The 21,235-nt window shown below is 37.2% G+C and overlaps 1 protein-coding gene across 2 annotated transcripts in view; it reads left to right on the top strand.

The window, feature by feature from the left end:
• The first annotated feature begins 672 nt into the window (after positions 1-672).
• DCTN4 (dynactin subunit 4) overlaps positions 673-21,235 on the top strand; it is a 30,812-nt gene continuing 10,249 nt past the window's right edge. The window contains exons 1-10 of one of the 2 annotated variants that reach the window (XM_012791165.2): positions 673-1,031; positions 3,729-3,799; positions 6,597-6,775; positions 10,375-10,418; positions 13,194-13,301; positions 14,906-14,926; positions 15,328-15,401; positions 15,630-15,742; positions 16,045-16,154; positions 19,191-19,264. In XM_012791165.2, the coding sequence (XP_012646619.2) occupies positions 897-1,031; positions 3,729-3,799; positions 6,597-6,775; positions 10,375-10,418; positions 13,194-13,301; positions 14,906-14,926; positions 15,328-15,401; positions 15,630-15,742; positions 16,045-16,154; positions 19,191-19,264 (929 nt within the window). In that variant the 5' untranslated portion in view covers positions 673-896. The remainder of the gene's footprint in view (positions 1,032-3,728; positions 3,800-6,596; positions 6,776-10,374; positions 10,419-13,193; positions 13,302-14,905; positions 14,927-15,327; positions 15,402-15,629; positions 15,743-16,044; positions 16,155-19,190; positions 19,265-21,235) is intronic. The other variant, XM_012791169.3, reaches the window with a different exon arrangement.

Raw genomic sequence — 21,235 nt, 5'->3', positions numbered from 1 at the left:
AGCTTCCTGCATTTAATAAGTACTCCATAAATGTTTGCTAGTAGTATTCCGTTTCCTTTCTTCTCAAGCACTAACTCTAATGTCAACTGGATAATAATACATTAGTACAAAGAAAAACACACAGGCCTGGTGGCTAGCAACATGGCTCCAGTCTCTGCTAGGCAGTTCTAGCTGGTCATTTTACACATCTAAGCCTTAGTTTAGGCATTAGAAAATTGTAGACGGCATCTACTACCAACATTGTTCATTCAGTGATTTCGTTCCTTCATTCATCAATACCCACTGAACTGAACGCCCACACTACAGACTGAGTTCTACTGCGACCTACGAAACCTGGAAAGGAATGAGACGGGGCCTCTGCGTGGAGGAGCTCACTGTCTAACCAGTCTCAAATGAGATAGTGTATGCAGAAGTTTCCTAGAGGTCACTAGTCTCCTATAGGTGATTAAAAGTGCTGGTGTGATTCTGAGCTGTCCAGCTGCTGTGGAACTCTGTTGTTTTGAGACTTTCCATCTGCCTCCTGCCTGTTTGCGTGGAAGGTGGGAAAGGGAGAGGCTGTTGTAAATAAAACAAAAGAGCAGCCTTCCTTTCTGGAAGAAACGGAAAGCACTGAGCCTGTCTGCATTTGATCTGCGAGTCTGGACGCAAGGAAAGGTCTCAGCTGGGTCCTGGCAGCACACGCTCTCAAAAATGCTTGGGGGTAGGCGGAGGACTTGGAGAGAAACCAAGGATAAAGCTGCGCATGCGCGCTTTGATTTTCGGCCAGCGCAAAGCCACAGCAGGTCGGAAGCCTGACGCCAAATCTACGTAGAAGACGCAAGGAAGGCGGAGAGGAAGACGCTGGCGCTCGGGTCACGTGATGCGGCGGGAGTGTCGTTGGCTCCTCCCTCTCCAAGATGGCGTCCTTGCTGCAGTCGGAGAGGGTTCTCTATCTAGTCCATGGAGAAAAGAAGGTTCGGGCCCCGCTCTCTCAGCTCTACTTCTGCCGCTATTGTAGCGAGCTGCGGTCTCTAGAATGCGTGTCTCACGAGGTAACGGAGTCGTCCATGAAGAGTGTGTGGGGTGGGGGGGCGCGGCATTCTTCCTAGTCACCGCGACCGGCCCGGAAGTTCCACCGGTTGGAGGCGGGTTGCATCCATTTTCCTACCTGACTCATTGGCTCTGTCTTCTGTCGCTCAGCTCTGCCTGCAATGTAATTTGCTTATAATCTGTCACTTGTAAAGAAGAGGCGGTCTCGGGTGGGGCTGAGCGGATCTTCTGGTTTTAGAGCGGCCTCCGATTGGCTAAACTTGACTTTGGAGATCCTGGGTGTCTCCTGTAGGGCTTGGTAATAGGGTGGACTGGGAAGAAGGGTGTGGGGGTGTTTAGTTCAGGCCACTTGAGGGGCGAAAAACCGTCTTTCCAGGACTGATTGCCGGGGTGGGGGAAGGCGCAGACATTCTCATTCATGACCCTGTTATCCTGGAAGTTCTGTCACCACTTTGGCCAGAAACTGGGCACCCATCAGACTGTCTTGCCCTGTTCCCTGGGTCGGGTAAAGGCCTGCGGCAGGGAAGAGGTTCGGGTGGGTGAGTTGAGTGAAAAGCGCTTAAAATAAAGTCTGTCACATAAGAAGCTCAGAGAATTGTGTTCATGGCGCGTAAGGGTAAGGCGCTGTCCTTCACTGGCACCGGTGGGCCAGAATCAGAATTAGGATTGCTCCGAAAGTAGAAGACCCCGGCCAGTAGAAAGCTACCAAATAGCAAAACCTACTGAAATTTCTACAACTACGTAGGCATATCTTGTTCATGCAGTAATCTTTGGTGATTAAAAGGCATGTTAAGACATAAACCCTGCTGTTTAATAACTAAGTCTTGTGAAGAAAAATCTGATAGTAATATAATTACCGTTTATTCAGTACTTGCTATATGCCATATAATCTCCTGTCCAAACCAATGAAGTGGATACCTTTAAAAAATTTTTTTGTTAAGCCTGGCACAGTGGCTCACACCTGTAATCCTAGCACATTGAGAGGCTGAGGTGGGAGGATCACTGGAGGCCATGAGTTCAAGACCAGCCTGGACAACATAGTAAGGCCCCTGTCTCTACAAAAAATTTAAAAATTAGTTGGGCCTGGTGGCATGGTCCTGTAGACCCAGCTACTCTGGAGGCTGAGGCAGGAGGATTGCTTGAGCCCAGGCATTGGAGGTTGCAGTGAGTTGTGATGACACCATTGCACTCTAGCCCTGGCAACAGAGTGAGACTGTGGCTCAAAAAAAAAAAAAAGTAAAGCAGCAGACATAGGGTGTTTGCCTTAAGTCATACTTGGGGGTGGGGGGGAGAGGAACAGGATTTGGACCTATACAAGCCTGACTTAGAATTTTACTGAAGATGTCTGGTGTATTAAAGTGCACAAAAAAACCGCATCTTGTACTATAAGCCATTTTATGCATTATAATAATAATTATTGAAGATAATTTTCATGGCATTAAAAATAGTCAAAGAAAGCAATTAAATAAGAAAGATCATATATATTAAAATTTTGGCCCTGATTTTTCTTGTGGTTTCCGTTAGCACTTTCTTTATGTGAATCTCTTTGATAGGTCCTTTCTCTTTTAGATGTTTCCCTGCTCCAGCTCCATTCCCAGAACTTACTGGATCATATTCTCCTGTGGTGGGCATGAGACTCTCCATCTCCATGATTTCTATGAGCATCTCTTCAGCTAGGACTTTCAGTCTGTGACAGCCTCTTTTACAGCTTGATGTGAACCTGTGATGTGGAGGCCATTCTAGTTTGAGGAAGGATGAAGCTAGTGAGGGCTGAAACAGGTTAGAAAGTTATAATGGAAAACCTGGATCTGGAGCTGCACATTGAGGGACAAGCAGAATTTGGAAAGGGAACAAAAAGGAATTAATTGTATTTTGCGTTTTATGATGAGTCAGTACAAGTATTAGCACCACTTTATTTTATGTTCCTAAGGATTATGTTAGCAACTTTGTTAATCTTCAAATTGGTCCTGTTTATAGCAGATGATGAAAAAAGAAGCCATAGTATTTATGTTCAAGTGAATGTCTTTCCATCTGCGGTGACCAGTGTGCTATAATTGCGAAATAGGATCTATCTACATTAAAGAAAATAATTATTCAGACCTTAAAAAATACAATGAATTTAATTTTTTGACAATTTTTTTAGTTAAATACAATGGGACTATCCTGTTTATCATTTAAAAATCTCTAATTGATGGGCTGTGGCTATGTAAATATTAATTTTTGCTTTTCTTCAGTGAACGTGTATTACTTCAGTAATTAGAAAACTTTTTAATCTTCCTTAACAATTAAAGTGTGGTCAAATTATTGTAGTCAAATAAAGCTAAACTAGATAGGATATTTGGTCACAGCTTTATAAATTCAATTATTTTATTAATCTATTCATTAGATTATCATAGAATTCTTCAGTTGGAAACTTTAAATTATTACTTTTAACACATCTAACACATAAAACCCTGATGAAATGGAATAGGAAAGATCAGAAAGAAAAAATAGGGTTTTAGGAAATCTGGTAGAAAAAAACAGATGACTGAAGAACAAACCCTAAGCTGAAAACACTCCAGGTTCTTTGCCAGATCAGTGGTTTCTCACCTTCTGCTGCAGTATAACATATTTTAAAAAGCACTATTTAACAAGACGTATACACAAGCTACCCTGAATTTCTCTTCCTCTGATATTTTTGATTTCTTGTTTTCTCCTAGGTGGACTCTCATTATTGTCCCAGTTGCTTAGAAAATATGCCATCTGCTGAAGCCAAACTAAAAAAGAATAGGTAAGACTGGGATCGTTTTTTTTTTTGTTTGTCTTGTTTTGTTTTTGCCCCGTTTTCCTCAGCTATTTTTTAAATAGCTGGTTAAAAAAAATGGATGGAATTAACTCTTTTAACCAACTGTTTTATTTATTGGCATCACCATTGCCAAGGATTAAATGCCCTTTGATTTTTTTTTTTTTTTTTTTTTTGAGACAGAGTCTCACTTTGTTGCCCAGGCTAGAGTGAGTGCCGTGGCGTCAGCCTGGCTCACAGCAACCTCAATCTCCGGGGCTCAGTGATCCTACTGCCTCAGCCTCCCGAGTAGTTGGGACTACAGGCATGCGCCACCATGCCCGGCTAATTTTTTGTATATATATTTTTAGTTGGTCAATTAATTTATTTCTATTTTTGGTAGAGACGGGGTCTCGCTCAGGCTGGTTTTGAACTCCTGACCTTGAGCAATCCGCCCGCCTCGGCCTCCCAAAGTGCTAGGATTACAGGCGTGAGCCACCACGCCCGGCCTTGCCCTTTGATTTTTAAATACATTTTCTATTTTAGAACAGTTTTGTTTTATTTTATTTATTTTGAGGCCCAGAGGTAGCTGGTGCCCTTTCCAGTGGCCTAAACTCTACATTTCATTCAGATTTCCTCAGTTTTTCCCTAATCTCCTTTTTCTGTCCCAGGATCCTATTCAGGATACCACATTATATTTAGTAATTGTGTCCCCTTAGGCTCCTCTCTCCTCTTAAGTACAACAGGTTCTTAAAATTTCCTTGGTTTTGATAATCTCCAAAGTTTTGAGTAGTACTGATAAGATATTTTATAGATTATCACTCAGTTGGGATTTGTGTGATGTTCTTCTCTTTAGACTGGCGGAATGTGTTTTGGGGTGGAAAATCACAGAGGTAAAGTGTCATCTTTCATTACATTGTATCAAGGGTAAATACAGTCTGTATGACTTATCATTGATTACCTGGCTTGAGCTGGTATTGGTTAGGTTTTCTTCACTCTAAAATTACTGCTTTTTTTGTTCTTCCTTTTCTGTGCTATACTCTTCAGAAGGAGAATCACTATCACAGCCCACCTTTAAAGAATGGGGAGATATGGTCCCCACTCCTTGAGGACTATCTATGTAAATTATTTGGAATTCTTTTGCATGGAAGATCTGTTTCTTCACCATTTATTTAGTTTGTTATCTAATCACTTATAGGATTATGGGATCATGAGTTATTTTATACTTTGGGTTATAATCCAGTACTACTTTTCTTTTCAAATTGTTCCAACCTTGGCCAGTGGGAACTCTTTTAATTAACTCCTGTATCCCTTTTATATATCCCCATATTGAGGGGAAGGGGCTTCTGTTCCATAGTTTGATCATTTTCTTACTTACAGATACTACAAGATACTTTAGGCTTGGCTGGGTGCGGTGGCTCACGCCTATAATCCTAGCACTGTGGGAGGCCCAGGAGGGCAGATTGCTCAAGGTCGGGAGTTCGAAACCAGCCTGAGCAAGAGCAAGACCCCATCTCTACTATAAATAGAAATAAATTTAATTGGCCAACTAGTATATATAGAAAAAATTAGCCAAGCATGGTGGCTCATGCCTGTAGTCCCAGCTACTCGGGAGGCTGAGGCAGCAGGATTGCTTGAGCCCAGGAGTTTGAGGTTGCTGTGAGCTAGGCTGACACCACGGCTTTCACTCTAGCCTGTGCAACAAAGGGAGACTGTGTCTCAAAAAAAAAAAAAGATACTTTAGGCACATCTTGTATATTTTCTGCCTCAGTCTTAAATCACTCAGTTCTCCAAAAAGCCTTGGTTCGTTTTACTGAAGAATGGTATTAGAAACCAAGGTCTAGCTGCTAGGTTGGCTTATTGCTACTGGATGCTGTTTAGTTTTTAGCTTAGTATAAAAGTCGTTTTGCTACCAGTTATACCCCTACACCTTGATGGATGTGAACCAGTACTATTTGTCTTTCCTGAGAAATAGCTCCTGATAACCAGATACTGTTTTGTATGCTTTCCACAAATTAATTTTATTATTTAATCCTCAAAGTATCCCTGTGAGGTGGGTACTATTATATCTTCATTGAGGATAATATCCAGGTGGCAAAATATCACAGGTAATGAAAGTTATACAACAGAACTTCAAGTCAGATACAAGACTGCAGGTGAAATCTTGATAATCTCTGGTGGCGGAAGAGTTAAAAGCAGCAGGACAAAGGGACTCCTAATGGGAGTGTTGGCTGAGCACTAGAAAGAGTAGTGTCTAAGAAGAGAATAGAAAGCCCTGTAAATGTACTGATTCTGAACCAATCCAGTTTGGTATCTATTACAGCTCTCTGGCACAGCAGGCAAGCAGTTATTTTCCAAATTTAACTTCACAGCTTCTTGTACTGTTAACTCTAAGTTTGCCAACATACAATTGGTCTGTCACCTCTACAGGCATAAGCTACATTTTTCTTTTCCTCAGAAATCTTTGTGATCTGTATAAACATACAAAGTATCTGGAATAGTAAACTCTACCTATTAACAGTGATTCTCTCTGGAACAGGATTGGGTCAGCCTCTAATTCTTCAGGAGCTTTGGTGGTAATTGCATGTTTTTAAAATGAACACGTTATACTTTTGAAATGTGAAAACCAAGTTAATAAGAGGCCCCCAGGAATATTTTTTATTTCTTTTATCTTGAGAGACACTCCTTCTTATTAATACATTTGTTCTCTCTTGAATTCCTAACATCTAAAACAATGTCTGGCACAGGGTAGGTGCTTGATGAATATTCTTTAAATGAATGAATGATTGTTTTGGTCGCATAACAGATGTGCCAACTGCTTTGACTGTCCTGGCTGCATGCACACCCTCTCCACCCGGGCAACAAGTATCTCCACACAGCTTCCAGATGACCCAGCCAAGACCACCATGAAGAAAGCCTATTACTTGGCCTGTGGATTTTGTCGCTGGACGTCTAGAGATGTGGGCATGGCAGACAAATCTGTTGGTGAGTGAGGTGGAGTTCAACGTGAGATTTTGTGCAATTGACAGTGCTATAATTGCCCATCGATTATCATTTCTGTAACCTGTTGGGGTGGTAGGAGCTAAGTTCGGAATGTTTTGTCATTAAATCTTCTGTGGTCTCATATTCTCACCTTTATGGACCATCATATTTCATTTGAAACTAGGTAATACTGTTTACTTTTCTTAGAGTTGGTAAAGTAGCTTTTAAATATCTGATACTTTCTTAGAATCAAAATTCTGATGCGCTTCATAAAAAACAAACATTCCTGATGTTGAAATAAATACCTTGGACAAAATTAAAGGATAAAAGTGACAAACTAAGAAAAATATGGATCATATATAACAGACTAAAGATAAATTGCCAAAAATGAAGAACCCTTATAAATCAATAAGAAAAAGACTCAGTAGAAAAACAAAGGATACAAACAGCAGCTCTCATAGTAGAAATGAAAATGGTCAATAAATATGCAAAAATACATGCTCAACTTCACTAGTAATCATGGAAATACAAATTAAAACTTAATCTATTTGACAAAAATGTTTAAATTTGGTTATATCATGTGTTGACTAGAATATGGGAAAATAGCTTTCTCATACACTATCATTTTGGAGAGCAATTTGACAACATCTATTAAAATTTTAAATTGCTTTTACCCTCTGCCCAACAATTCCATGTCCAAATATCTATCCTGGAACTTTCAAACATGTGCTCAAAGGCATAGCTCCACACACACACACACACACACAGAGACTGGAACTTTCAAACATGCTCAAAGACATACACCTGCGCACACGTGTGTGTGTGTGTGTGTGTGTGTGTGTGTGTATAAAAATATTTATCAGCGAAATAGAAACATTATGTGTTTTTGGATTTAAAGGCCACCTAGGGCATTATTTACCTCTCCGTCATTTGAGCATTTCAGAGCAGAGATTGCACTTATCTTTCTCAGGAAATTTCCTTTTATTTTACAAATCCTATATTGCATGGTTAACACCAGAGTGGAAATATTGTCTGTATATAGTCAGTTCAAAATCTTGAGTTGCTTTTATACTTTATATAAATAGTATCATCACTAAATCCCCACTGTGTTTTTCTTAACTTTCTGAAATTTTATTAATTTTCTGAATTTGTAAAAATACCCATTTTCGGATTTTCATAGAAATTATACCTTATAAATGGAGAAGGCCATATAACAAACTCGTATGTCATTTGCCATAACCAAAATGAAGATGGACATTAGCTAAAACCTTTTTATAAATTCTTACACAATCTTTGGTAATAGATATTGGTGAAGTTTCTTTAGATTCAACTCTGTTTTTAAAAAATTAATCCTTGATTCTATTGATTTTGTCCTTCGGTTTAGAGTGCTTAAGCTCTTGATTGGTTTTTCTGACTTTGTACATTGAGTTGATTAAATATGTACTCTTTTCAAAAATAAAAAGTTAGGCCGGGCGCTGTGGCTCACGCCTGTAATCCTAGCTCTTGGGAGGCCGAGGCGGGCGGATTGCTCAAGGTCAGGAGTTCAAAACCAGCCTGAGCAAGAGCAAGACCCCGTCTCTACTATAAATAGAAAGAAATTAATTGGCCAGCTGATATATATATAAAAAATTAGCCGGGCATGGTGGCGCATGCCTGTAGTCCCAGCTACCCGGGAGGCTGAGGCAGAAGGATCACTCGAGCCCAGGAGTTTGAGGTTGCTGTGAGCTAGGCTGACGCCACGGCACTCACTCTAGTCTGGGCAACAAAGCGAGACTCTGTCTCAAAAAAAAAAAATAAAAAAAAAAAAAAAGTTAAACAAGTATATCTGATTGCCAGTAAATATTTGTATGTATGTTTTAAGGTCAATGTAGCAGTTAAGTTAGAATTTGTTAAAGAATTTAAGTTAAATGTTAAAAACAACATCAAAGCAGCATAGGCCGGGTGTGGTGGCTGATGTCTGTAATCCTAGCACTCTGGGAGGCAGAGACAGGAGGATTGCTCAAAGTCAGGAGTTCAAAACCAGCCTGAGCAAGAGCGAGACCCCTGTCTCTACTAAAAATAGAAATTAATTGGCCAGCTGAAAATATATAGAAAAAATTAGCTGGTCATGGTGGCGCATGCCTGTAGTCCCAGCTACTTGGCAGGCTGAGGCAGAAGGATTGCTTGAGCCTAGGAGTTTGAGGTTGCTGTGAGCTAGGCTGACGCTATGGCACTCTAAGAGTGCCCAGGCAACAGAGTGAGACTCTGTCTCAAAAAAAAAAAAAAAAAAAGCAGCATAGGCCTCAGTGAGCTAAAGTATGTTTTTGCATATTTCTATTTTACTTCTTTCTATTGAGTAAAAGAAACAAAGCCCAGAAATCCAAATAGATTTCTCAGTTTGTTACTTTGTAAGTGAATATTTTATGCTGTTTGGATTATGAGTCATTAAGATTAGAGAATTTCTGTTTCAGAACTTAAAAACGTGTGCTAGCTTCTAGAATATGTCTCCTCTAGGGTATCTTGACAGTGATAATTGAATATCAGGAGCTCTTAAAGAGCACAGATAATTTCATTTCCTCCATGATGTCATTGGTATCTTAGAAGCCTTGAAACCACTTTAGTTAGAACTATTTGTTTATTTATAAGTACTTGTCTGTAATATACAGAGAAAAACTTATAATGAGATCATTCTGTCTCCCAAATTGCTATTTAGAATAAATTACCAATTCTAATGAAGCAATTAGATAAAATATTCAGACTTTTAAGTATTCCAACTGAAACATTTCTTTCACATAATTCGTATTTTTTATGATTGTCTTAAATAAAGGCAACCTTTTAAAATATGAATATTATACTAAATGATGTTATTTCAGCAATTTCTTTAGCCTAATCCAATGGCACTAAGATTTACTCCTATTTTTTTATAGATATGCTATAGTTTTAGTTCTTACATTTAAGTCTATTGTCTATTTCAAGGTAAGTTCTATATATGTTGTGAGGTAAGGGTCGAAGTTCTTTTTTTTGGGTGCGGATATTCCATTGTTGCAGGACCATTTGTTGAAAATATTCATTATAATTTACTTTCAGCTTTCTTGAGTAATCTTTTCCTTTATGATTTGTGCAGTGTGTTTCTTATGTAAGAAATTCTTCTCTAAACCAAGATCATGGAACATAGAAATTGCACAGTGTTGCAAATAAGAGCATGGTCTCTGGAGTCAGACTGCTTGCTTGCCTTTGAATCCTGGCTCTAGCACTTATTCTCTGTGTGAATTTGAACAAGTTATTTAATGTCTCTGAGCCACAGTTTCCTCACCTGTAAAATGAGAATAATAGGAGTCCCTACCTCAGAGGGTTATCATGAGAGTAAAAAGAAATGTAGTACAATTCAAGTGCCTGGCACAGAGGCTGTGTATTCATGGTAATGGTGGTGGTTATCATTATCAACATTAATTTAAAGGTAAAATTTCATTCTGAGCAATTCTGGTTATATAATTTCTAGAATTTTTCTTAGAAATCCTGTGATTTATGTTAGGTATCATTTAATGGCCTACAGATGACCTCTTTTTATTAAAATAAAATTACCAGATTATGAAAGTTTTGTTTAATGTTCCTTTATTTTGTAGCTAGTGGTGGTTGGCAGGAACCTGAAAATTCTCACACGCCACGGGTAAGTAAAGGATCATCAGAGGGAGGGGATGAAAGTAAAACGCCCAGAGATCTTCCCTTTTATCAGTGCATATGACCCATGCTTTGAAGTCATGATGTGTATTTTGGTATCTTGCACAGAGAAAGTGCTTCTTGTTGTAAGACATTAAATCACAATGTCACTTAGTTCACTTGATTTAAGTTAATGGAGAAAACTAGGTGTAATCTTAGTTCTGTATTTGAGTTATATGTCAGGAAAAGGAAACAAAATAGTGTTTGTTTGTTTTTTCACACACCCACCAATGAGTTAAGGATTCCATTTATTCTCAAATACTCTTGGAAATATCATAAACATGTAGACATTTTAATCCCTGGGAACACTACTAATTTAGAAGTTGTCCTTGGACTCAGTAGTGGTTACTTATAGGATCATGACTTGAGCATCCTTTAACAGTTCATAGTGAATCAATCTACCCCTTGAAATAGAATTTGAGAAAGATGATGAACTGCTATAGAAATATAGTATTACTATCAGTTAAAGTACAAATTAAACAGTAATTTATAATTATTCACCCTATGAGATCAGCAAAAATTAGAAATACTGAAAATATCCTGAGTGAGAGAAAATGAGTCTTCTCACATATACTGTTATTGTATTAATATAACTTGGTACAGATTTCTTGAGCTCTTGACTATATCTACTTCCTGGATTCTCACCTACAGAAATATGTGCACTTAATGCACAAAAATATATACAGTCATCTCTCGTTATACACAGGACATTGGTTCTGGCCTCTTGTGGATGCCAAATTCTGAGGATGCTCAAGTTCCTTATATAAAATGTTAGCATAGTATTTACATATGACCTACATCCTCCCATATACTTTAAATCATCTCAAGATTATTTATAATATCTAATGCAATGTAAATGCTATGTACATAATAGTTATACTGAATTTTTTTTATTGGTTTTGTTTTTTAATATTTTCAATCCACAGTTAGTGGAATCCATGGGTGTAGAACCTACAGATAGGGAGGGCCAACTGTATATTCATTCATCAAACAATTATCAGGCACTTAACTGTGTGCCAAGACTGTACTGAACAGTAGAGATACATGGCCCCTGTCTTCATGGAACTGAAGTCTAATGGGGGGAGAATCAATCAAATAATTTCCAGATAAAAAACTATGAGAACTATGATAAGTAATGTAAAGAAGAGATAAATTGTGCCATGTGAACATTTCTTAGGATTTCAACTAATCAGATCGGCATCTTAGGATTGTGCTGAGATCTGAGGATGGCAGGCACAGAAAATAAAGAATTCTAGCCAGGGGAACAGCATATGCAAAGAGCTTGTAAGTGGAATAAGCAAAGCATGTAGTAGAAACTAGAGTGTAGCATAGTTTTAGGCCAATAGGGAGAAGTATTTTGTGTCTGACCATGCAGCACTGTGTAGACTAAGTTATGGAGTTTGAGGAGCCTTTAAATGTTTTTAAAGAAAGAAAGGGAATGAGAGGATCAGATTGGAGTTTCTAAAAAATAATTGCTGTGGAATTGAGAGGACAAGAGTGGGTAACAGAAGACCATTTAAATAGTATTTAGGAAACAGTTACATACTTTATAGAACATGTATATTATGCAATAAAATACAGCTTTTAAAAAGAATGAGGTGGGTCTGTTTGTACCAGATGGAATGATGTGCTTGATACATTTGTCTTAGATAGAAAGTCTATGATACTTACACTGGAAAAAAGTACCAATGTTTTTGTATACTATGAACTATGAAAAATAAAAATAATAAGATTTTTTCCTGGCACATGAAAAATAAAGACAAGTAGTTTTTTTTATATGTATCAAATCTGTATGTCTATACACAAGTGCTTTAATATATCCAAAATATAATATGCTTATGTCTATAAATATGTGAGATATCTAAACCAATAGTAGTAGATGCCTCTGATGAGTGGAGAGGTCAGCTTAGGTATAAAGGATAAAGAAGTTGTTTTACTTTTTATTCTTTCATTTGTGTATTGTTTGAAGTTTGTACAATTTATATATTGCTTTTATGATTAAAATGTATTTTAAAAGTTAAAAAGTATGATGGAGTGGGAAGTAAAACAGAGTATAAAATGCCATGTTCTTAGAAATAAATGGTCCTGTGGCCATGCAGAAAGAATAGGAGCAGTTATGAGGGGAAATAAGAGAGTGAAAAGAGAGCAAGAAATTTCCAAGCCTTCTCATTGCCTGTTTCTTCCTATTGTTGAACTTTAAGGTTCCATTTCAATTCTAAAAACAGATCATGTACTCACGCCTGTAATCGTAGCACTCTGGGAGGCTGAGGTGGGTGGATTGCTCAAGGTCAGGAGTTCAAAACCAGCCTGAGCAAGACCCATCTCTACCAAAAATAGAAAGAAATCAACTGACCAACTAAAAATATATATACAAAAAATTAGCCATGCATGGTGGCACATGCCTGTAGTCCCAGCTACTCAGGAGGCTGAGGCAGGAAGATCGCTTGAGCCCAGGAGATTGAGGTTGCTGTGAGCTAGGCTGATGCCACGGCACTCACTCTAGCCTGGGCAACAAAGTGAGACTCTGTCTCAAAAAAAATAAAAAATAAAAACAGATCACGTAATGAAGAGAAATTCTCTTTGAAGAAAAAGAGCAAACTTGTCCACCTTAATAATTCATCTTCTGTATTCATTATATGTCTGGTCAGTGTCATTGATTAATTGTGTATGTTTCTTGTTAGCTTTTTTGTGAAACAAATACTGAGTGTTTTTTATTTTTTTACAGATGAACAAATTGATTGAATATTATCAGCAGCTTGCTCAGAAAGAGAAGGTTGAACGAGATCGCAAGAAACTGGCACGACGTAGAAACTATATGCCTCTGGCTTTTTCGGTGAGGATTTGGTACCAAAAGGAATTTGCAAGACTTGTGGGGCATAAGAACAATGATCATTTCAGAAAGTGGCCATTGTTCTAGATTCCTGAATGGTGGGTAGCAGAGAGAGAAGTTCTTCAAATTGTAGATATTTAAGTCCAGTAGTTATGCTTTTCGATATCATTAGTTCTGTTTGAGTTCTATGTGTTTTAAGGACATTTATGTTTCTATCGCCATCACTCCCCTTTCTCTTCTGATTATTCCCCCCAAAAGTCTACTGTTTAATTTATAGGCACTGTAGAACTCTACCATGTTTCCCCGAAAATAAGACCTACCCATAAAATAAACCCTAGCAGGATTTCTAAGCATTCCCGCAATATAAGCCCTACCCCAAAAATAAGACCTAGTGATGGGCGTGGCTACGCAGCGTATCTGCACAACCCATGCATTTCATCACAGAGCAGTAAAGAAGAAGAGCAGCCCTTCTCATCTGCCCCATGAGAGCTCTATTGCTCAACATGAGAGATTTGGGACAATGGTTCTAAAGGAAATAGAGTCGCAAGAAATTCAGGATGGAATTCGGGGTTTGGAGAGTTATGATGATATTCCAGAAGAAGACGACTTAACTATATTTGAATAAATGTAGATTGTTGTACCGTACTTAAAAAAATAACACGTCCCCTGAAAATAAGCCCTAGGGTGTCTTCTTGTGGAAAAATAAATATAAGACCCTGTCTTATTTTTGGGGAAACATGGTACTTAAAGCTTTTATGTGTTGCTGAAGAAGATGGGCAAATGGTAGATTTTATTTATATTACCCATGTAGCCTACCTTTAACATCCTGGCAGTAGTGGTTTCCCAGCTCCAGTATCATAATTTTTTTTGACAACTTGCCATATTTCCTGAAGTTAAAAAACACTTGACTTTTACATAGTGCATTTGTGTGATTAAATAAATAGTAATATATGCAAATGGAACTTTTTATGGGAATTATTTATAGAAGTCATTCTCTACCAGTTCATATACTACTAGTCAGAAACAAGAAATTAGGATCTGGAGTTTTTGTTAATTGTCCTCCAAGTTTTATTTGCTCTCACGAAACAATTTGTTTTCGGTGTGCTTGCTTGAGGCCCAGCAGATTGACATTTAATAAATAACATTTATTGAATGGCAGTGATGTGTCAAGCTTTGTGCTAAGCACCTTACACATATTATTTTATTTAATCCTCACAACAGTCATGTGGGATAGTGTATCCCCATTTTACCCTTGAGGAAATGAAACTTGATTAAGTAACTTATGCTGTATCTGCATGAGAATTACTTAAGCCATTGATACCCTAAGGGTTGGTAAGATCCATGTAAGAATATCTAGATTAGAATTTAATAATAAAACATTTAACACTTGCAAAGCGCCTACATTTGCCAAAGAAGTGACTTTTTCTAATAGTTTAGTGGTATTTCAGCATATGCACTAATGTATATTATACTTAGGAGAGGAATTTGAATTGAATACATTATGCTTCTAACTTTCCCATAACCTGCCTGCTGTATGAGTTTGCTTCTGTCTTATGCTGCATTTTTTTGTCTCTGTTGCAACCTGCTGCTAATTTGGGGCTCTACAGCAACACACTATTCATGTAGTGGTAAGTTCTCTTTTATGATTGCTGACCTGAAGAAGTTAGCAGGTGATCACTGGTATTCCAGAACACATTCATCGTGCGTCTTAAACATTCCACGTAGCCTGAGCCATAGCTTCGTTATTTTTAGATTAATAGTAAAAGCTCACATTTAGTTCGCTTTTACTGTATTAATGTAGTTTCAGTCTCTGTCTTTTGTGCTTTTATTAAGAGTAGAATAATAACACGGTGCTACAAATTACTCTCTTTAAAAGCTTTTAAATTAGCTTTTATTTTATTTTATTTATTTATTTATTTTTTGCTTATTTCCCTGAGCTTCTCATGCTGTCCCACCCAAAATTCTTTCTTTTAAAGTATAGGATGGGTAAATACAGTCATGCTAATAGGAATTTCTGAACTTTGTTTAGGACAAGTATGGTCTTGGAACCAGGCTTCAGCGACCACGAGCTGGTACATCCATCAGTAGCCTTGCCGGACTTTCGTAAGTTTGGACATTAAATGACTTTGAGGAGAAAAGCAGATGTCAAAGTGAATATTGAAGGAGTGTAATTAAAAGAAAATAGTTGTCAATGGGGAAAAAGATTCTTATACTTAGAAAACTTAAACTAAAAAAAATTCTATAGTAGAAGAATACTTCATTTATTGATATCATAGACTTAGAGGATAATTAGGTAGATCCTTAAGAAATTACGACTCTTTTATCTTTTAGCCTTAAAGAAGGAGAGGACCAGAAAGAGATAAAGATTGAGCCAGCTCAGGCTGTAGATGAAGTGGAACCTCTACCCGAAGACTATTATACAAGACCAGTAAATTTAACAGAGGGTAATTTTATACACTATTCTACTGTTTTTATGTTACATATAATTCTGCTTTTATTATTTAAATACCTTGTGATTTGAGATTTTTAATGAAATAGTTGTTAGTAAAAAGATATATAGAAAATAAAACCCATGTAATAGATTTAATCATTTAAAGAAATTTTAAATGTCAAATTTCTATATTGTCATTTATTTTGAGCAACACTATTCCTAAAGGCAGTATTGTTTTGTGCAATTACTGACTACATATAAGTCTGAGTTTGAAAGTCACTGTAAACTAATCCTGGTTTCTGCCTCTCATGCTAGTGACCACCCTTCAGCAGCGTCTCTTACAGCCTGACTTCCAACCAATCTGTGCTTCACAGCTCTATCCTCGCCACAAACATCTTCTGATCAAAAGGTCCCTGCGTTGCCGGGTAAGCATTTCATTCTGTAGTTGCCATTTGTACATGAGAAAAGGAGAAATAAAGTCAACATGATTGGTATCTGACTAATGTCAAAACCTCCGGAATGTAGTAAATACAGAAAACACAGAGAAAGTACTAGGTATCCAGGCACAATTTTAAATGCTTTCAGTATAAACTCACACCTCACAACTCTGTGAGGTAGGTACTATTGTTAAACCTATTTATAGATGTGGAAACTGTAGTATCCACAGTTAAGTACATAGTGCTGACCCCTAATAGAATATTTAAAGGGTATATATAGCTCGTAGGCTAGTTGAGGGTAGAGGGGGGAAGGACTAATAAAAAATAAATCAATTTAAAAGAAAGCAAGAAAGAAGAAAAATCAGCAAAACCCAGACTGGGAATCTACAGGACAAATGACAGAATTTCATCAATAAATAAATTGTAAAAACAAAACAGAATGGAAAAGAAAGCTTTTAGATGAATACTATCCACAGAACTTTCTATGATGATGGAAATACTCTGTATCTGTACAGTCCAACATGGTATCCACTAGGCACATGTAGCTAAAGAACACATGAAATGTGATAGTATGACTGAGATACTGAATCTTTAATTTTAATTCATTTAAATAACCTCTCTGGCGAATGTTATCAAATAACACACTAGATTAGAAGAGACTAAAGAGGCAAATCAGCCAAACACAATATGTAGATTTTATGTAAATTGTGATTCAAACAAAACACAGACAGGGCCTGGGCAAAGAAGGAGGGAAGGAAGAAGGGAAAGTAAAAAAAGAAAAGAAAAATTTATGAAATCTTTGGGGAAATTTAAACACTGGCAGGATTTTTGATGCTATTATAAAATTGTTAAGCTGAGTGCAATGACATGCTTGTGTAGTTTCAGCTACCCTGGAGACTGAAGCAGGAGAATCACTTGAGCCTAGGAGTTTGAGGCTATAGTGCATCATGATCACACTTATAGTAGCCATTGCACTCCAGCTTGGGCAGCATAGCAAGACCCTTATCTCTTAAAATATTTATGGCTTGCCGGGCGCAGTGGCTCATGCCTGTAATCCTAGCACTCTGGGAGGCTGGGGCGGGCAGGTTGCTCAAGGTCAGGAGTTCGAAACCAGCCTGAGCAAGAGCCAAACCCTGTCTCTACTATAAATAGAAAGAAATTAATTGGCCAACTAGTGTATATAGAAAAAATTAGCCGGGCATGGTGGCATGTGCCTGTAGTCCCAGCTACTTGGGAGGCTGAGGCAGAAGGATTGCTTGAGCCCAGGAGATTGAGGTTGCTGTGAGCTAGGCTGACGCCACGGCACTCACTCTAGCCTGGGCAACAAAGTGAGACTCTGTCTCAAAAAAAAAAAAAAATTATGGCTGAAATGACATGATGTCTGATATTTGTTACAAAATAATCAGATGAGGAATGGGTGAGAGTATAGATGAGAAAAGATTGGCCATTGTTGTTAACAAGTTGCTATTAATAATTGTCGAACTTGGATTATGGGTACTTAGGGATTTATAATACCATTCTGTATTTTTGTGTATGTTAGAAAACATAGATTGTCAGTCTAAAGAATCAAACAAAATGCAACAACCCATCTATATGCTTGTAAAAGAAGCACAGATGTGAGAATTTAGAAAGATTGAAAGTAAAGATAGATGGGAAAAGAGATATTGTGCAAACACTAATTTTTTTAAAAGGGGATCATTCATAAAAAAAGATTCAATTCACAAAGAAGATATAACAATCTATATTCATATGTATCAAGTAACATAGGCTCAAGATATGTAAAGCAACATTTCAGAAAATTACACAAATAGACAACTCATTTTGGGAAATTTTGACATACTTCTTTCAGTAACAGAGAGAACAAATAGATTAAAATCAATAAGGATATAGAACATTTGGACAATTTAGTGAACTTGACCAAACTTAACCAAATAGGCATATATAGAACACTATACCCAATTTCTGCAGAATATACAAATTCTTTTCAAGTACACTTGTCAAGGTTGACTGTATATTGGGTTATAACATAAGTCTCAACATTTTTCAGAAGATGAAACTATTAAAGTATATTATTTGATAACAATGCAATTAAGTTAGAAATCAGTAATTCCTATATAGCAAGACTTATAGGTTGCAACTAAGGCCATGCTTAGATAGACAGTATATATATTAGAAAAGAAGAAAGTTTAAAAGATCAGGTATCTTAGTATCCATTTTAAGAAGTTGGAAAAAGACCAGCAAAGTAAGTTCCAAGAAACTAGAAGGAAGAGCAGGCATTAACAGATTAAGGAACTAGTATAAAATAAGAACAACAACAAAGCCAAAAATTGATTCCTTAAGGATTAAAAAGAGAAATAGTGATATGTAAATTAATATAAATGTGTATAAATATTGTCTCTTATGAAATATACCATTAATGTAGTAATATCTACCAAAAACAAATAAGTGGTTGCCATTTGTTCCATCAGCCTCCCTTCTGGGAGTCTACCTTGAACCTCCACAAATACAAACTGAAATATGCAGAGATTATGGTATATCTACACAATAAGTACTATAAATTACACTACTTGGATTTAAATCCCAGCTTCCATTCTTATTGGCTCTATAAAGGTGCCCAGTTTACTAAACCTTTCCGTGTCCCATTTTAATCATCTGTAAAATGGGAACATTAGTAGATACAGTACCAATACCTACCTCGTAATGGCAATGCGATGTTAAATCCACTTAAGCCAGTGAGCACATTGTTCAGTGCATAGAGTAAAGTACTCAGTATGTGTTAGCTCATATTTTAGTAGTTTTTAAACACCACAAAGGTATATTGGATGTTTGGTTGCTTATATCCAGAAGTCCAAACATCTTTTATAAATTTTGGTTATCGGTAGCATGCACTCTATTTCAAAACATATGGTCTTACAGCAGAATAAACAAAACAAAATTCTAGTAAATGCTATCATTCTTAATTTAGCAGCATCAGCAAAGTATGTTCTTGCTGTCCTCTGATACTTATGTTTGTTTTCTTTTTAGAAATGTGAACATAATTTGAGCAAGCCAGAATTTAATCCAACATCTATCAAATTCAAAATCCAACTGGTTGCTGTGTGAGTATTTTAGGATTGGTGTTTTTGTTACTCTTTTGGTGTTGGTTTTGGTTTTGGATTTTTTGGGTTTTTTTGATGTGAAGTATGTTTACTCTTGGCCTAAAAAGGAAAAGAAAAATTACATCAGAATAATCTTGATGTCTGTTCCTGTTTAGGTTTTGAGTTTAGTTACATGCCATGAAGTTTAAGGTAAATCTATAGATAAAGAATCAAGGGTATTTGCCTCAGGGACAAAGTGACATAGTGTGGTCTGGGGCAATGTAAATATGTTGATTATTGAATAGAGAGTAATAAATAGCATTTAGTGCTCATGTGTATATGGATAAACACATCTGCATATATTATTGGTAGGATTGTGAATTGCTAGTCTTTCTGGAAAGTGGTCTGGTAATATCAAGACAAATTGCATGAGCCTTTTAACCCAGCAATACTCTCAGGAATCTATTCTGTAGGAACAAAAGCATCAGTAAATAAATATATATTTCTAAGGATGTATATTAAAGCTAGAAACAGTTTCATTGTCAAGCTGATTTAACCATGAACAAGAAAATAGGTGATTAAATTGAGATAACTTACACTGTAGAATATTATGCAGCAATTAAAAGGAAGTCATTGGGAAACAAAAAGGTTGGGAAGTACTGGGTCTGTTGAATTAGGAAGATCTAGAAGGGCCACTGGGTATGGGATCTGTCACTATATTTGTCTAAACTTATTTCCCTCATCTCTGAAATGAGAGCAATGTCTCCCTCTCGAGGTTGTTGAAAAGAATGAAATGAGCTATTATGTCTGCAAATGCGTTATAACTCACCATAAAATAATGTTGATTTACTGAACTATTATTTAATACATGACTGGTTAGGAAGGAAGAGAACTACAAAAATTGCATATGTAAAGTCTGGGATGAGCTCCTTTCTTAATTAAGAATTATAACAGAAACCCTGAGTGGCAGTCTGTGGTTAACATCAATTTCTTAAGTTTGCTTTGAGAAAAAGTATTTTTTTCTGGCATCATGGTAGAATTGCCTGGCAGTCTTAATACAGATGCTTTGTCATCAGACCTCAGACCTGATCATACCTCAGACCTGCTGAATGTAAATTCTTGGTAGTGAGTCTTTTGGCTTTCTACTAAGTTACTCAGATAATTCTGCTCAGCGTGAAAAATATCTAGTTAAAATTAAAATACCAGGGCCAGGCGAGGTGGCTCACGCCTGTAATCCTAGCACTCTGGGAGGCTGAGGCAGGCGGATTGCTCGAGGTCAGGAGTTTGAAACCAGCCTGAGCAAGAATGAGACCCGTCTCTACTATAAATAGAAAGAAATTAATTGGCCAACTAATACATATAGAAAAAATTAGCTGGGCATGGTGGCGCATGCCCAGCTACTAGGGAGGCTGAGGCAGTAGGATTGCTTGAACCCAGGAGTTGGAGGTTGCTGTGAGCTAGGCTAATGCCACGGCACTCACTCTAGCCTGGGCAACAAAGTGAGACTCTGTCTCAAAAAAAAATGAAAATAAAGTTAAACTATCTTATTACCTTCATTCTAAAATGTACTTTTTTTTTCATCTTTAGTGTTTCTGTAATAAATTTTGTCTTATGTTAATATATATGCACAGTAACTAACACTTATGCATGCTTTGTTCCAAGCACTTTTCAAAGCACTTTTAGCTTATTATGTAATTTATTCTTCACAGTAACCTTGAGAGATAGATACCATTAGTGTCCCCCTTTTATAATTGAGAAAACCAAGGCACAAAGAGGTAAATGTTTTGCCCCAGTCATTACAAAGCAGTATCTTGTTATATAAACACTAAACTGGGATTTGAACCTGGGCCCTTTTGAGTCTAGACTAAGCACACTTAAGTACAATATTCTGTTGTCTTATTTAGAGAGGTAGCATAACATAGTGGTTAAGAGCAAGGACAGTAGAGCAAGACTGGTTGGGTTTGAATTCTTACTCTGCCACTTACCAGCAAA

The sequence above is a fragment of the Microcebus murinus genome, chromosome 21 (assembly GCF_040939455.1).
Source record: "Microcebus murinus isolate Inina chromosome 21, M.murinus_Inina_mat1.0, whole genome shotgun sequence".
In the NCBI taxonomy this organism is placed as follows: domain Eukaryota; kingdom Metazoa; phylum Chordata; class Mammalia; order Primates; family Cheirogaleidae; genus Microcebus; species Microcebus murinus.
This window is presented reverse-complemented; position numbering and strand designations above follow the sequence as displayed.